General features: G+C 44.3%; 1 protein-coding gene across 1 annotated transcript; it reads left to right on the top strand.

Annotated features, from left to right (window-relative positions):
• Positions 1-304: 304 nt before the first annotated feature.
• Positions 305-9,246, top strand: LOC307228000 (long-chain fatty acid transport protein 2-like; the record flags this gene model as incomplete). The annotated part of the gene is made up of 10 exons (XM_079997459.1): positions 305-779; positions 3,769-3,978; positions 4,084-4,242; positions 4,337-4,461; positions 6,976-7,170; positions 7,840-7,930; positions 8,022-8,220; positions 8,305-8,402; positions 8,776-8,906; positions 9,002-9,246. 10 exons carry the CDS (start codon positions 305-307, stop codon positions 9,173-9,175), a joined length of 1,857 nt encoding a protein of 618 aa, XP_079853585.1. The 3' UTR covers positions 9,176-9,246.
• Positions 9,247-16,782: the final 7,536 nt, after the last annotated feature.

The raw sequence follows: 16,782 nt of genomic DNA, 5'->3' as shown, positions 1-16,782 counted from the left end.
AAGGCAACCTTTTTTAACTTAAATGGTTTGCCAGGACCGATGTGATGACGGCTTAAACAGGGAGTTGGAACAAAGCATCAATTACCATAGTGCATTTGGCAGGGAATTGCTTCTGCCTGCAGAGAAATAAGTTAAACAAACATCATTAGCCAAATAGGCCCTAGCACCAAAGCAAAGATATAAAGCAACATGTCCTGTGAAGGATGAATGGGACTTTTGAGTTTTCTACATAACCCAGTGTGTGAAATAGTAAAGTTTAGAACAGAAAATTGACAAATTAAAGATAATTTACTTGAACATCAACATGTATGTCCTGTACTCTGTACTCGCAGGTTTGGCCATTTTGCCGTTATATCTGTACCTGAAGAATCCCTACCTTTTCAAAGACATTGCTTTCATGGTGACCATGATGCAAACCGGCTGTCGGATGGCCAACTACAAAAAACGCAAGCCTTTCTACAGCATTCTGGATCGGTTCCTCGAAAAGGCGGCAGCTCACCCGCACAAACCCTTCATCGTGTTCGAGGAGACTTCGTACAGCTACAGGGACGCCGACAAACAGAGCAACAGGGTGGCCAGGGTTTTATCCGGACTGGCCAAAGTCAAAGAGGGGGACACCGTGGCCCTCTTTTTGGCCAACGAGCCCTTCTACGTGTGGGCCTGGCTCGGCTTGGCTAAGCTGGGCTGCACTGCTGCTCTGCTGAACAACAACATCAGGTCCAAGTCCCTACTGCACTGCTTCTCCTGCTGCGATGCCAAGGTGCTGGTGGCTGGAGCCGGTAAGATTTTATTCACTGCAGACTTTACACTTAACAAGATGAATAGTCAGCCCTTCGACTGGGAGCAACCTTTTCACTTAAAAGTCATATGACTGCTTTATTTCAACATTTCCGAGAGGTTGATGTCGAAAATAAGAAGCATTTTTGGCATGCTACTTTTCTGACTTAGTTAGATAATGCATGTTGGTGGGTCTAACACCCCCTCCCAGATCCGTTCAAACAAACAATAACAAAAAATACACAATAAAAACAAGTAAAGTCAAATAAGCGTTCTTAAAATATCGTATGGGCTTATACGGATTTATCCATCGATGCTTTCATGCTAATCAATGCACAACACTCGCTGCTTCTACTTCTGCTCTTATATTTTCACACGCTCTTCACGCAGCGGGGTCACTGGTCACTCCCATGTGCACTTGAGGCTTGCCCTACTTTTTGACTGCTCGTCAAACTAGCGCTTCAGCTGTTCTTGCAAAAAATACAAAAATGTATTGATACCTTCAGAAAAAAACAACATATATAAATATATATATATATATATATATATATATACCGAAGGAATGCACAGATGTTGTTACAGAAATGAAAGGGACGCTTTAATCTGCAGTTTGTCAGTCATTGGTCTTATATAAAGAGGCAGACAGACGTTGGTTTTACTTGTACAAGGGTCGGATCACAGATGTGCTAAGGAGCAGCTCTCTGAGTCTAATGGTTCATTGTGGGAAGTCAGAAACAATATATAGTAAGTTTGACGTTACTGGTCATTGGTGAACTATGTGATAAATGTTTTTCTCGCTCTCTGTAGCTGCATCAAGGTGAGGCCTGAACAATGACAGCTGCGTCTGGGACTCCAAGGCTTGGGAATGTCTGTGGAAATAATGTGAATAATGCAAACTATGTGACTGGGGTTCTATGAAGTTGTGTGCGACATGATCTGTGTGCATAAACATTTATGTGATTACATAGATTTATATATGTATATATTGTGACATTATTTTGTTAGATTGTTTTGTTTTTCAAAATATTTAAATAATTTCAGTATATATTTCAAATACATTACTACTATACATCGATTAGCCACAACATTAAAACCACAGACAGTTGAAGTGAATAACATTGCTCATCTCGTTCCATTGGCTCCTGTCAAGGGGTGGGATATATTAGGCAGCAAGAGAACAAACAGTTCTTGAAGTTGATGTGTTGGAAGCAGGAAAAATGGACAAGCTTCAGGATCCGTGCAACTTTGATAAGGCTCAAATTGTGATGGCTAGACGACTGGGTCAGAGCATCTCCAAAATGGCAGGTCTTGTGGGGTGTTCCTGGTATGCAGTGGTTGTTACCTACCAATTGTGGTCCAAGGAAGGACAACCGGTGAACCAGCTACAGGGTCATGGGAGCCCATGGATTCATTGATGCGTGTGGGGAGAAGTCTAGTCTGTTTGGTCCGATCCCACAGAAGAACTACTGTAGCACAAATTGCTGAGAAGATACTGGCTATGATAGAAAGGTGTCAGAACACACAACGTAATGCAGCTTGCTGCGTATTGGGCTGCGTAGCTGCAGACCAGTCAGAGTGCCCATGCTGACCCCTGTCCACCGTCACAACTGGACCATGGAGCAATAGAAGAAGGTCTGGCCTGGTCTGATGAATCATGTCTTCTTCTACATCGAGGGATATATGGGGGTTAGGGTGGGCTCTGATCAAGCATCTGAAGGATGTGCTGGAAAATAAACCCATTCCATGGGGGCCCCACCGCGCAACTTATGCCACGGGCACACTACAGAACTTTCAGAGTCATCAGATCACTGTGCTATTCACACTACACAACTTTCTGTCTTGTGACTGGGAATCTTGCAGTCTCACAGTTGGCACACTACATGATTGATCGGCGACAGGGGGTCATACATTACAAGATCTGTCACCAGGAGGAATCCCTGACAAATCTTTCGGGTCTCCAAACTACGTTTTGTCTCGAAAACACTCACAAGAAGTGACATCAGATGCGATACCGTGCACGGGACAGGATTATTTATTTTTTTATTATATTCTTGATCACTGTAAAAAAAAAACTGTATAAGGATGCCCACACACACATACACACACACACACTCCGTGTCTGCTCTCATTGGCTGTAGCTTGTTGCGTGGCACAAAGGGGAGCTACACAATATTAGTGGTTGTTAGTGGTGGTTGTAAATAGGGCTGCATCCGACTCAGAATTCTGTCAGTCAAATTGGATTCGGCTGTTCCATGGGAATATTCGACTACTCCTATAGGCGAGATAATCTGCCGCCTAGGGCGTCATCCCCATAGGAGGCACAGAGAGCTCCGACCGGGGCGCATTTTGCATTTTGAGACACGCCCGCTGTTTTTAATTCAGATGCAAGTTATTTTATTTTATACCTGCTTATGGAATGAAACAAGTGCGTATGGAACGGTATAGAACAAAATTGTGCGTGATGGAGACACTTTCCTCATGACTCTCTCCTGGATCACCCCCTCTCCATGCGTTATGTGCAGAACATAATTTTAACGAGTCTATGAGCCGTGCCCTGTTCCTCCGTGCCCTGTCCCCACACTGTTTTTAGTTGTTTTATTTGGAGAAAAAGGGCACAGTGATTTAAACGGACTTTAACATTTTGAAATGACAATGACAAAAACCACGGGATGGCAATATATTTGATCTTTATACATGTCCTTTTTCATAAGGGAACACAGAGGACAAGCAGTTAACCATTGAAATAGAGAAGCAGGAAATTGAGCAAGATGAATGTTGCCATTATTACACTGTCCTGGCTTCAGAAAAGTTTGGGATCCTTTGTTTTTACCTTGACTCTTTTCGCCTGTCCCTCTCAGACAGAGAAAAATACATTGAATTTGGGCAAAAGTACATTGAAAAGTATGCCCATAATTTGGGGTATACCCAAAGGTAATTGAAATATGTATTTCAAATACATGTAATTGAAATAATGCCAATCTCTGCTCTTAGAGCTCCAGGGGGCTGTGGAGGAGGTGCTGCCCACCTTGCGGGAGCAGGGGGTCCGTGTGTTCATCCTCAGTGATGACTGCGACACAGAGGGCATGGAGAGCCTCTGCGACAAAATCCAGCAGGCCTCAGATCAGCCTCTGTCGCCTCAGCTCAGGGAAAACATCAACATAAAGAGTCCTGCACTGTACATCTACACATCGGGTACAACGGGTAGGCAGAGAATATACAGTTATATTGTGAGATTAAAACACCTTATTTATGATTATGCATCGTTGATCTTGAGGTAGTTCTTATTATCTAAACATTGTCTCAAAGGACTTCCCAAAGCAGCTATAATTAACCACGAGAGGGTCTGGATGACGTCATTCCTGCAGTCCATGGCCGGCGTCTGCACAGACGACGTTATTTTTGTCTATCTGCCCCTCTACCACAGCTCTGGCTTCCTGATGGGACTCTGTGGGGCCATAGAAAAAGGTGAAAGAGCACGGGCAATCTTTAATCCTTCTTTTTTTCAACATAACTTTTTGCAGAAATATATCTACAATTGCTGCCTTTGTTCCTTTTCTAGGCATCACGGTTGTTTTGAGACGCAAGTTCTCCGCCTCACAGTTTTGGAATGACTGCAGGAAGTACAATGTCACAGTGATTCAGTACATAGGAGAAATTATGCGCTACCTCTGCAACACGCCAAAGGTAAATCGCTCCTTTGTACCTCCTTCCCACTCCTTTGTAAAATATTGTAAATGTAATTCATATGCACTAACCTACAGTGATTTCAGGAAAACAGGCATTTCTATGTTTTTTAAATGACAAAACTCACAGTCAACAGATGTAATTATGCTATTCGTGTCGTGTTTAGTTAATGTAAGTTATTTACACTCCATCCTTTGTTTAAAAACAAATTACTATCGTGTCTTCTAGCGGTCATATGGGCAGACCTGTTTGAGGACATATGTGACACTTAGCACCTATGTTCTCAAACAAATTCAAATGAAAATACAGCTGCAGGCAGCAACACATGGGGTCCAGGCTAGTCGGTGTGCCATGTGTGAGATAATGATGTTCACGAGCTATTTGCAATGCTATAGATGACATACAATCAAATAAATTTTTAGTTATAGAATACATACGTAAGGTGATATTTTTAACAAACAAATCTCATTCCCATGCATCATCATTTACCAGTGATCATCAGCTGGCATGGCCATATTCCGTAATGCAGGGTCCTAGTGATCAACACCATGCCAGTAAACGCATCAGAATACGTCAATTTGAATGTTGTATTACAGAAGGTATGTGTCCTTGGCAATTCTGGTATTGCAATATAATCTCTTACAAGAACATTGTCTTTTATTGTACCGGAAGTTTTCATGTCCTGATGAAGGCTAGTTCATTTTATCAAAACATCATTGAGCTCACCTACTGTTCATGTCAAAACATTCTGGATTATGCGCATAAGTAAAGCTGTCGAACAGACAGCTGCACATTGCTTGTTCCTGGAGCCTCCAAACCGTGCATCACCCTGATGAAATGAACACCAAGATGCGTGGAGAATCAGCAGGTATATTTTAAGGCACTTCATATGCATTAACTTTTGTCACAGATGTTGTTGAAACTTATTTTTTGGGATGTTTGAGTTATTTTACAGTTTCTTGAAGTTCTTGTTTTTTTCCGAGTTTTGCTCAGAGGTTTCAGAAAGTATTTTTGTTACAACCGGAGCTAGGAGGGCCCGAAATGCATGACACAGAGAGACGGGAGGCAGACGAAGGATGTTTATTAGACCACATGGTGGAGATGGCCGGTCAGGTAGGGATGGAGCAGGGCAGGGCAGGGTGATGATGACCGGGAAGGAGGGGTCCAGGATCCGGGTGGAGAGACGGGGAACCGGGCTGGATGGAGAGGGACGGACAGACTTGGTAAAAGAGAGGAGACAAGCAGGTTAGGGGAAGACGAAACAAGGAGACATAAACTAGGAACTTGGAACAGGAGCTAGGAGCCAGGAGCTAGGAGTTAGGAGCAGTACAACTTGGGTATGCCAGTTGACAGTCTGCCAATGAGTGACTGGGGAGTTGGAGAATAAATACTGTGTGGGTGATGAAGGTAATTGATCCCAGGTGTGTGAAAATGCATAAGGGAGGAGCCGCGGATGGGTCAAGAGCGGCCTCTAGTGGTGCTGGGAGGCCGTGGGCCTAACAATTTTAGTGTTTTTTTCAGAGAAGAGTGGCTGACCTTTAAAGCAATGCGTTCTGACAACCATTTTGCTGCCTTAGAATGTGGGCTTCTTTGAGGCATCTGGAACACAAAAACACAAAAACAATGCCACTATTTCATAATATAGACACAATAAATACATGTTTTTGCACTGTGTAATTGCTTATTGTTATTGTTACAACGAACTACAATTCAGGAAGATTGTATATATTGATATCTCTAGAATGTCTACAGTATATCTCTGGAATGTCTAAAATTCTGAAGGTGATGTTATTACGTGTGTAAATTTATGACGCTTAATACATTGCGGTTTGTTTAATTCAATTGTCTTCTGGTAATACTTTAATCTAATTATTTTCAAACATTATACAGGTTATTAGTAACAAAGTAATAAGTGTTACTGTTTCATTTCGTATGGTTTCTGTTCCAACTAACTACAATTCAGGAAGACTGTAAATTACATTATGCAAATGAAACACCTACCTCGTGTTCGGGGCTTGTTGTGTGTTTTTAAAACCCCGTCTTCTGCGTCTCTGTACGGGAGGTCCCTGAACACGTCACTTGGGTGGCGCGTTGTAAGCGAAACTGCCACACTGGCACCTGAACAGGGCCCTCCGCCACAGAGACACAGAAGACGGGGTTGTAGAAAACACAATCACATCTTCGTGCACACTTTTTTCTACTTGCCTGTAAACAGTATATAATATATGTAAGCACTGAAAGAAGTATAATAGTATTATTATTATTATTTTAATTGCGTTAAAACTGGGACAATTTGGTAGTGAATTTTGAAAACCGGGACATTTTAGTGTTTAACAGATAACTGTCGGGACTCGGGACACAGCCTGAAACCAAGACAGTCCCAGACAAACCAAGACAGTCCCAGACAAACCAAGACAGTCCCGGACAAACCGAGACGTCTGGTTACCGTACGATAATAACACATGATATTTGTAAGTGACACCTCCCTCGCCCTCCTCCTGATTCCACTTTCAGGGAGACAGGGACAGAGACCATAGGATCAGGCTGGCTTTGGGAAACGGGATCAGAGCCGACACCTGGGCGGAGTTCCTGCAGCGCTTCGGGGACATTCGTATTTGTGAATGTTATGGAGCAACAGAAGGAAATATCGGCTTTGTTAACTATATTGGAAAAATTGGAGCCATCGGCAAACAGAGCACCTTCCACAAAGTATGTCATGAATATGTTTAAATCGTGCATATCTTATATTATTTGATCCAGATCAGTCCATTGTTGTGGAATAATTTAGTAAAAAATTTGATTTTTTTTTTCATTGTCATCATTGTTTCAGCCATAATCCTATGTGAGAATGATAAACGCCATTAGTTGCGGTGTAGGAAACCCATCCACAGCTGCAAACACTGCCCAATCACAGAAATACACTGTAACCGGGCTGAAACAAATAAACTTCTGCAGTCGCAAAACACACCGAAATGAGAGCCTAAGCACATTCCGAAAAAAAGCACGTCCAAAAAAATAAATAAATACGCACAGTTAACTTATATAGAGATTTATTGATAATGAATATGGTGACATGCAAGGTTAATGTAAATAACGTCATAATTTTATATATGCTACTTATTTACTTAGTTTTAAGCCCAGGTCCAATACAAAACCTTAACTGACGTCAATTCCGGTAGTAGTGTCTGACCAAAACTAGTCACATGAGATGAAAGATTTGTATGCCTCTATCGAACATGGAAATTACACATCATTGCGTGTCATAACTTTTCACGGAATCCAACTCGCCATAGGAATGAACGGACTTCCGGTTTGTTCTCACTGTCTGTCCTAATCGTTGTGAAGTAGTAGTTGGTCCCCACCTATGTATGTTTCCAGGCCATATGTCCACATACGTTAATAAGATACGACACGGAGAAAGAAGAACCAGTGAGAGACTCCAGAGGTTTCTGCATCAAAGTTCCCAGGGGTGAGGAAAAACAGTGGGAGAAACTCCTGTCATGATGCCTTTCATCTTTAAATCTAGTTTTAATGTAATGGCATTTTTTTTTTAACCGCAGGTGAGACGGGATTGCTGGTTGCCAAGATTTCAGAAAGAACACCTTTCAGCGGGTACGCCAAGAACAAGCAGCAGACAGAGAGGAAGATGTTGGGGGACGTGCTTGTGAAAGGAGACCGCTACTTCAACACGGGGGATCTCCTCAAAATCGACCACGAAGGTTTCATCTACTTCCAAGACCGTATCGGAGACACCTTTAGGTCAGTAGATCAGCATAATCCTTATTTTTCACCTGTCATTAGATAACTTTTAAAAATGGATTTCCTTGTTTTTCTCGCATACAGGTGGAAAGGAGAGAACGTTGCCACCACCGAGGTGGCTGATTATTTGATCATGGTGGACTGTGTGCTGGAGGCTAACGTCTATGGTGTGAAGGTGCCAGGTAGAATATTCCATACACTTTTGAATGGCACATATGGAGAAAATGTTTACAATCAGTCTATGACGATGTCACAGATGAACATAAAATCCAGGGATTCCAGGGAAATAACATATTCACTCCCACTGGAAGCAACGTTTTTTGGTCCTCCTGAAGAGGGACAAGGGTGTCTATCTTCCAATCTCTATGCGTACTCTGATGCGAATTGATGATCAATATATTGAAGAAAAAATATAAATGATTGTGTTAGTTCATCAATATAAAAATGTTATACCATTAAAGTCGTCCATTTTTTTTTTACATACATTTTCATAGGTATCAATCTCTCACATGGGTAGTGAAGCTATCTTGTTAATAACTGTGTTCTATGTGTTAGGACACGAGGGGAGAATTGGAATGGCAGCGATTAAGATGAAAGAAAACATGAACTTTGACAGAAGTGCTCTCTATGATCATGTAAAATCCTACCTACCCAGCTACGCAAGACCCTGCTTCATCCGCATACAGGTAAAAAACTAAAAAACAATAAACATGGCTAATTAAGTGAAGCATATAGTTTAAAACAAATAATATATTTCTTCAACGACCTCATGCCCCGTCAGGATTCACTGAGTGTGACCGGGACCTTTAAGCAATTGAAAGTCCAGCTAGCAGAGGAGGGATTCGACCCTGCGATCATCAAGGACGCCCTGTTTTTCCTGGAGGGTAACAAGGGTTATGTTCCCATGACACAAGACATATTCGACTCCATCTCGGATGGAAGGATCAGGCTTTGAATGTCTGTAGCCTGAGACATGGTGTTCTAGCTGAAATCGGTCACTGCCAATCACCTCGCTGTTAATTCTGTGCTACAAAATAAAACATTTTCAATTTTTTTTTTTATCCCAAAATATGGCTGTGTGTTGTCTTTTATTGTAGACCATTTTCGTACCGTTAAAAATCAACACTAAGGCATTTTGCATGACGGGAGGTGCTCAGAGTTGACTGGTTTGAGCCCATCCTTTCATATAGTTCTGTCCAAATGTACTTGACGGGTGTTCTTGGCACTCTGGTAATACAAGGAGGAGAGTAGACAAAAAAATGTGATTAAAAAAATCTTTATTATTCCATTACGTCATTTTGCAGACTCTTTTGTCCAAAGCGACATACAATAATTACATACATACGAAAAAATGCCCATAAAGTATTACTGTCACAAGAACGCACCAAAATGTATTACTGGCAGTAAGGAGACTCACTGGCTGTATGAAGACTATTCGTACAGGGTCCAGGTGCAGTCTGAAGAGATGGGGAATGAGTCTGCGACGGAGGATGGTGAGCGATTCAGCTGCTCTGACAGGCTGGGGGAGCGGACTCCACCATCGGGCGCCAGTGAACGACTCCTGAGACCACGTAGTGGCAGAGGAGAGGGTGGAGGAACGTACACACACGAGTCCGAGTCTGGAACCTGAACAGGGATTGAAGATATGGAGGAGCAGCTTGATGACGGCCTAGTAAGCGAGCGCCGGCGTCTTAAATTTGATCAAGGTTATTTTCTGATTTGCAGTGTTGCAATGAGTGCCAGTGTCACCTTTCCAACTCTTAATCGAACTATATTTAACTGTAAAACATTTTTCCTGTGCTGATCCAATAGACAACTTATTTTTAAATATAAATTCTTTGAAGCCAAGTAATAATATGTTGGACACTCCTGACTCTGTTTGGAAGGTGTCAAAACTACATCAGTATAAGTGTTTATCTTAATCTGACCATCTTTGCTATTTTATTGCTGCATCCTTCAGTTGTACAAGGTTAAAAAAAACAGTTGAAAAAACAGTTTATCTGACCAGAAATTAACTTTGAACCACCAGGGACCGGGAAGGTTGTATAACTCAGCAATCATTAGCCAGAAAGAGTAACTTCAATCTGCAACGACGAAAAATCGTTCAACCAACATTGACATTGTTTTCTATATCCATCAAAGCAGTCAGAGTGAATATTCAACACATTTTACCATATCATTGTTTAAACATACTGTATTGTAGCGTTTCCTTAGTAAGAAGGCTGCGAGTTGTTGGTTGGATGGTTTTGCTTTATTAATGGCAGTACGCAGGTTGCTGTAGGCTGTAAACGACGACAAAACAATGAAACCTGTCTGCTTTACGGTGTGTATCTGTGCTCTCCTCGTATCTCTCTTGCTCCCCGAACTAGCAGGAGCAACAACCACACTAACAACCTCCCTAACTCTCCGCCAATCGCTGCCATAGGTATCTGAACTGACTGACAGGCTTGGCAGGCTCTAAGCATATAACACACTCACTGACTTCCTGGAAATCTCATTAACTGCATTAGAAAGTCCTTTTTTATCCACTTAAGCTGAACTCCTTTATCACGTTGTAGCATCACCCTATTATTCTGTCTTCTAATAATTTACAAAAAAAGAAAGAGACCAAAAGAAACCGGCTCTAAGACGCGAGGCGGCTTCCATCATTCACAGAAGTCGGCTCATAGGGCGGATCGATACCATAGTAGCGATACTACCGATACGTCTCGTTTTAAAGTTCGATTCTAGCCTCAATATGATCGATGCCAAAAGGGGATCAGCTTCTCTCTCCAAAATAAGTGAAATAGCTTTTTGTGATTCGACGTATGTGAGAAAAAAAATATATATATCATATATATATATATATATACTATAACTATAACATACTACATATATCTATACTACTATAACTATAACTATAACATTACAGATTTAACTAATTCTCGATAGCAAAACTATATGTGTGTATACTACAGTATACATTAAATTAACGTATTTATGTACATTACTATCATTCATATTGTGGGTAATTATGAAATACAGTTTCATAGATCAGTCAGAGCCTAAATTAAAACATGTATAAAGACACTGGATGTAACTACGCAACCAGTTAGCAACCAGCACTGAAGCGGTTAATCTGCACACACACACACACACACACAGCGGGGAGTCTGAAACTAGATACTCAGGGGATGGGAAGTAGCAAAAGAGGGAACGCTCCCGTTTGTCTGTCGTTTGTAAGAAAGGGACGAGAAAAAAAAGTTTTGCCGGACTTCTGGGTGAAATGTCTGCTAGATGAGACAAGCAGCTTAGGACTCACTACGTTGACGTATAAAGTTTTTTTTTTTTTGGTAGATTCTCAAACTGTCCAATAAACTCTCCGTCGCTCATCGCATCATTCCGGATTTAGAAATTTTGAACCCGACAAATTGGTGATCCCGACGTGATCCCATTACAAGACTGCAGAGGAGTTCCGAAAGCCGAACGGTTGCGATACTTTCATGGGTACCCGCTTAAAGGTGAGCAGAGCCATTTCATGAAGTCTGCATGGATTAGATAGGAATATTTTGGGTGGAAGTGTTGTACTGTTTAAGGCTGGATGAACAACCTTGTGGTTTTGGGGATGTATTGTTGAATGATGCATGAATAATAATTGTTATATATTGTGGAGACGAGAAATTGGATTGTTTGATGAGAACGGTAAAGGAAGTTAAGAGAACGGGTTAGGAACCCCCCCTTCGAAGTGTCTGTGTGTTAACTTGTGTAGTAATTTCACGTACTGTTTGGGCCCGTTTGTTGAAAGACCTCCAGTATGCCTAAACTTAGTAATGTCTAGCAATGAAAATTGTTAAACTCAGGCTTCAGAAGGGTAGTCGATAGTCTGTAATTTCATTTAAGGGTGAAAGGCCCGGATTTCTTTTGTTTTAGTAAAGAAAACCAAGTGTATGTATGTGAAAAATAATCTCTTGAACTTGAACTTTTTAAGGGTGAAAGGCCCGGCATTCTGTTTATAGTAAAAAAGCCAAGCATTTAAGGGTGAAAGGCCTGGCATTCTTTTTATCGTAAAGAAGCCAAGCATTTAAGGGTGAAAGGCCCGCACTTATTTTTATAGTAAAGAAGCCCAGCATTTAGGGGTGGCAGGCCCGGTTCTTAGAGAAACCAAATATTGAAGGGTTAAAGGCCCAATTTAGGTGACAAAGCATAAAATAGTATTGCAGGCTGTGTGAGTGAGAGTGTGCGTAACGAGAGGTACCACGTGTGTGTGAAGAGAGGTACCGCATGTGTGTGTAAAGAGAGGTACCGTGCTTGTGTGTGTATGTGAGAGAGACCGCGGGCGTGTGTGTGTTTGAGAGAGTATGTGTGTTTGAGAGAGTGTGTGTGTTTGAGAGAGTCTGTGCGTGTGTGATACAGATTTTGTGTCTGTGTGTGTATGAAAACCTCCTCAAATTGCTCTAGATAAAAGAGGAGGATTATAAAAAAAAATGTAAAAAAAAAAGTTGACCTGTAAAAACCTATATGACCACTAGTGGTGCACTTGCACTAAAAACGCATTGAAATCCGAACATCTGAGGTTTCCCCCTCCCCCTTCTTCCCATGTCTTTTGTTCTCCTGCCATTCAAAAACATAATGGAAAAGACCCCATCCCCCAGACCCGGCAGGTGATAGAGGAAGAAAAAAGACTGCTGGCTGAAGCGGAAGTGGATGCAAAAAACAACCCTGGATTAATGGGGGCTGGAAAGCGCAAGTTCAACAAGCAGCGTGCACGATGGCTGCTGGTTCAGCGCATAATGGATGGTATGGATTCAAGTGGAAATGATTGTCGAACGTCGCAAATAAATCTGAAATGCCGCAATCATGGCAGTGGTAGAAGCCCAGAAAAAACCCTACCCCCCCACAAGAAGACAAGTTACCGCCCCTCCCCGAACCCATTCCCCCAGGTCACACTCCACTCCAACCATACACCACCCTGTCCCTCTACCCCTCCCTGCTGGCCGATGAAGAAACACACTGGAACCCGCCCCCTCCCTAAAACCCTAAGACGGAGCACACACCTGAAGCAACAGCGCCCCCTGTGCTGAGTGACCAGAAGATAGCCACCCCACCCCCGCCAAAAATACAAGCACCCGTATTAGTAATGGATTCAGGATTCGGAAATCCATTTCCAAGTACAGCCCTCCCCAAAGCCATCTGACAGTGAGAACAAGGACGATGATCAGACATCGCCCCCTACCGATCCGGAAGACAAAGAGTTTCTCTCCTCTAATACAGAGGACGACGAATCCAACTGCCAGTCCTACAAACCACAAAAAGGCATCAAGAAAGGAAAAAAGAAATGAACCACAAGCGTTAGCCGCACAGCTGTCACACTGACTGGACGATGTGGCCCACTACCAGAGGACGCCAACACAACCCATGTTCATCTCATAGCGCCCCCTGCCAGCGAACAGCCAAAAGACAACCCAAAGAAAAACAAAAGACCCGAAGCCAGCCCACACCTACATCTACCCCCGTAGTCCCCAAATACACCTTAAAGAAAACAAAACATAGATGCCCCAGCCCCCTCCACTCCTGGGAGGAAGAACATGTCAGTCCACGAGACTAAGACAAAAAAGTGGTCAGTGAAAAACAGTGGCAGCTCCCAGGGAGAGTACACGGAGGACAACAGAAGAAAAGGAACCCTTATATCAGCCAAGCCAGAAGTTTGTCACCAATAGGGATGGTTACCCGCTCGAAAATTAGACAACGAGAGGAGGAACAACAGCAGTCCTCCACCAATAGAGAAGACCCGATTTCCAACCCGGACGCTGACTGGTCCAGTGACGATGCCAGCAGCGAAGAACCCGCACCAATGTTCCCCCTGGTGGCCGGCCTAGCCGGAAGAGAAACATTTGTTTCCTCATGCCACCACGACATGCAGGCCTCAAAGGCAACCTACCAGTGACAAAGGAGCTGCAGCATGGATCCGCATCTTCGAAAACCACACAGCGGCTGACAAACTAGCCCTAGGAGATGTGTGAGCTATTCTCCGCGCCACAGCAGGAAACATCGCCCTGACCTCCCTGGAAAGAGAAGTTAGAACCCTCGCCATGGCAGACGAGCACTCATTCGACCCCATGCAAAATGACATATGGACAGCCATGAGAGAAACCTTGCTGACCAGACCCAACACAGTGGCCCTGGCGGGCCAGAGATTTAAAAATGGTGAAGAACCACACGCCTACATCACATGAGTAAAGGAGCTCTGGAGAGATAGCACTGGAGAACGTCATGACGCCTGCCTAGTGGGTGTCCCATGTACATGCAGGTGGTCCAAAATGGCCTCCCAGGAGATGTCAGACTGAAGCTCGCAGACACAGTTGGACTGTCAGACATGACTGAGAGACAGTGGGAGAGCCATCTCATCCATCACCTGGAAAGACACATCAAAAAGCAAGAAGACAAATTACTGGAGAAAGATTCCATACAAACCAGACTACTAAAAATGCAGATGAAAAAACTAGAAGACGAAGTCAATACGGACAAAAGGAAGAAAGCAACTGTGCAAGCAGTAGCCACCACCCCTGAAGCACAGGCCCCGCCCCAAACTGCGCCACCACAATGGACAGGACCACAGCCGCTAACTGTAAACCCCGCCTACCCACCAGCCCAGCACCTACCCCAATGGCAACATGGCCTGGACTCCCTATGAATATCCCCAGCGGCAGCATCCAGGGGCCTCCTCACACTCATACCCCGAAGGCCCTCACCAATGGCAGCAACCTAGAGGGAGAGGACAATTGCTTTTTTTTTCTTTTTTTTTAACCTGTGCTGTCAGCGTGCTGGGCATACAACACAGGGTATTTGTATGCCATTTGCATCCAGGACAGAGTTAGTCTGCAAGAGGAGTTTAAGTTCTCCACCTGCAATACAACTCTTTATTAATTCTTAAATCATCAAGAACTGCTGCAATAACTCTGTCCTGTGGATGCCCTGTAGAATGACAAGAGCACAGTTTTGGTTATGGAGAGCCACCACCAACCCCCCTCTTTGGAGAACTATTTATCATGTTTGGATCTATAACAAGTGATCACTACTCCAAGAGGGGAGAATCACCACGGTGGGACAAATAAACATAGAAACGAACAACATTTACCCAAAAACATTGGATGACAACATGTATTGAAAAACTGAATTAGGTCCAGCCCTCGGTCTATTGTGTGGTGTATGTGCTGAGTATGAGGTTTGGCACTGGGAGAGATAGGCGAGTCGCGACCTGATCGATCCAGGGGCGCAGCAGGCCGGGGAGCAACCACGCGGACCCCCCGGGTCCAAACGCGCCCACCTCCCGTACCTGGTGGCAGCCAACCCACAGCGATCAGCCAAGGGCGCAGTGTGTCTGCCATGCGCCTCCGCCATGTCGGGCAGCTCCGCGCCCACATCAGGCCCCTGGTCAGTCCCCAGCCGCTGATTATGCGGACTACAGAACAGAGGGCGGCAGACGCCACCCCCACCCACAGCCCGACCCCCCAACGACGAGCACCCCGCGCACCGAGAGCGTCGGAGGGCAGGTACCCCGGCCGCCCGGTGGAATGACAGGAGACCGCCACCCACGAAGGAGGCCACATGGTGAGCCCCGTGCCTAGCACAGCCAGCCAGGTTCAGGACTCGGGTTGACAGGCCCAGACAGAACGCCCAACCAGCCCCGGCACGACGGGCCGCCCCCACCCCCCACCCCCCAACGGGACGCAGAGGGACACACAGGCCCCCGCAGCGCGCCGACCCGCCGACCACGGGCCTGAGACCAGAACCAGCGACCCACACCCCCCGCCCCTTAGCCCGAGCCCCAGAACCCACAACCATGCCCGGAACCCACACACGGACGCCAGCTGCAGCTACTCCCCAGGAGCAAGTCTCCCCCTACCACCCCCGGAGACAGGCCAGCTCAGCTTAGGCAAAGGAGCGGGCGCCACCCCCGAGACCACCACGGATGTCCCCTGCCCCAAAGCGCAACGACATTGCACCGACTTAGGAAGACTCAAGTATTAAATGATGGAGTCATGTTAGTGACAAAAGTAGCCCATATCTCATTAAATGAATCAACGTGGTTTTGGGATATTGCCAATAGTTTTTCCATTGAGATGTAATCTATTAATAACTGCAACCATTGGGATGTGGTGAGATTGTCTCTATTTTTCCAATTGAGTAATATAGTTTTCTTGGCCATTGTTAAGGCGATCAAAATGGGTTGGTGGTGTTTCAGTGGTGGGTCGACTGAGGAGAGGTCACTGAGAAGACACAGACGGAGAGAATGGAATGCTGCGACCCAGAAGGGTTGATAGCTTCTTGGTGATGTTGGTCCAGAATGCTGGGATAGGTGGGCAGAGCCAGAAGGCATGAAAGTAGTCATCTCTGGTATCAAGGGAACATTGAGAGCAAATGTTTTCATCCACAAAACACATTTTGAACATTTTAGGTTCCGTGATATGGGCTCTGTGCAAAATCTTATATTGGATGAGTTGCATTTTGGAGTTGTGGGTCATGGAAAAGGTGTTGTTGCAAATAAGCTTCCACAGGTTAATATCGTTGGGAACAGCAAGGTCT

The sequence above is a fragment of the Zeus faber genome (genome assembly GCF_960531495.2).
Source record: "Zeus faber genome assembly, chromosome: 3".
Lineage (NCBI taxonomy): Eukaryota > Metazoa > Chordata > Actinopteri > Zeiformes > Zeidae > Zeus > Zeus faber.
Note: the sequence above shows the minus strand (reverse complement) of the source record. Positions and strands in the feature narration are given on the sequence as shown.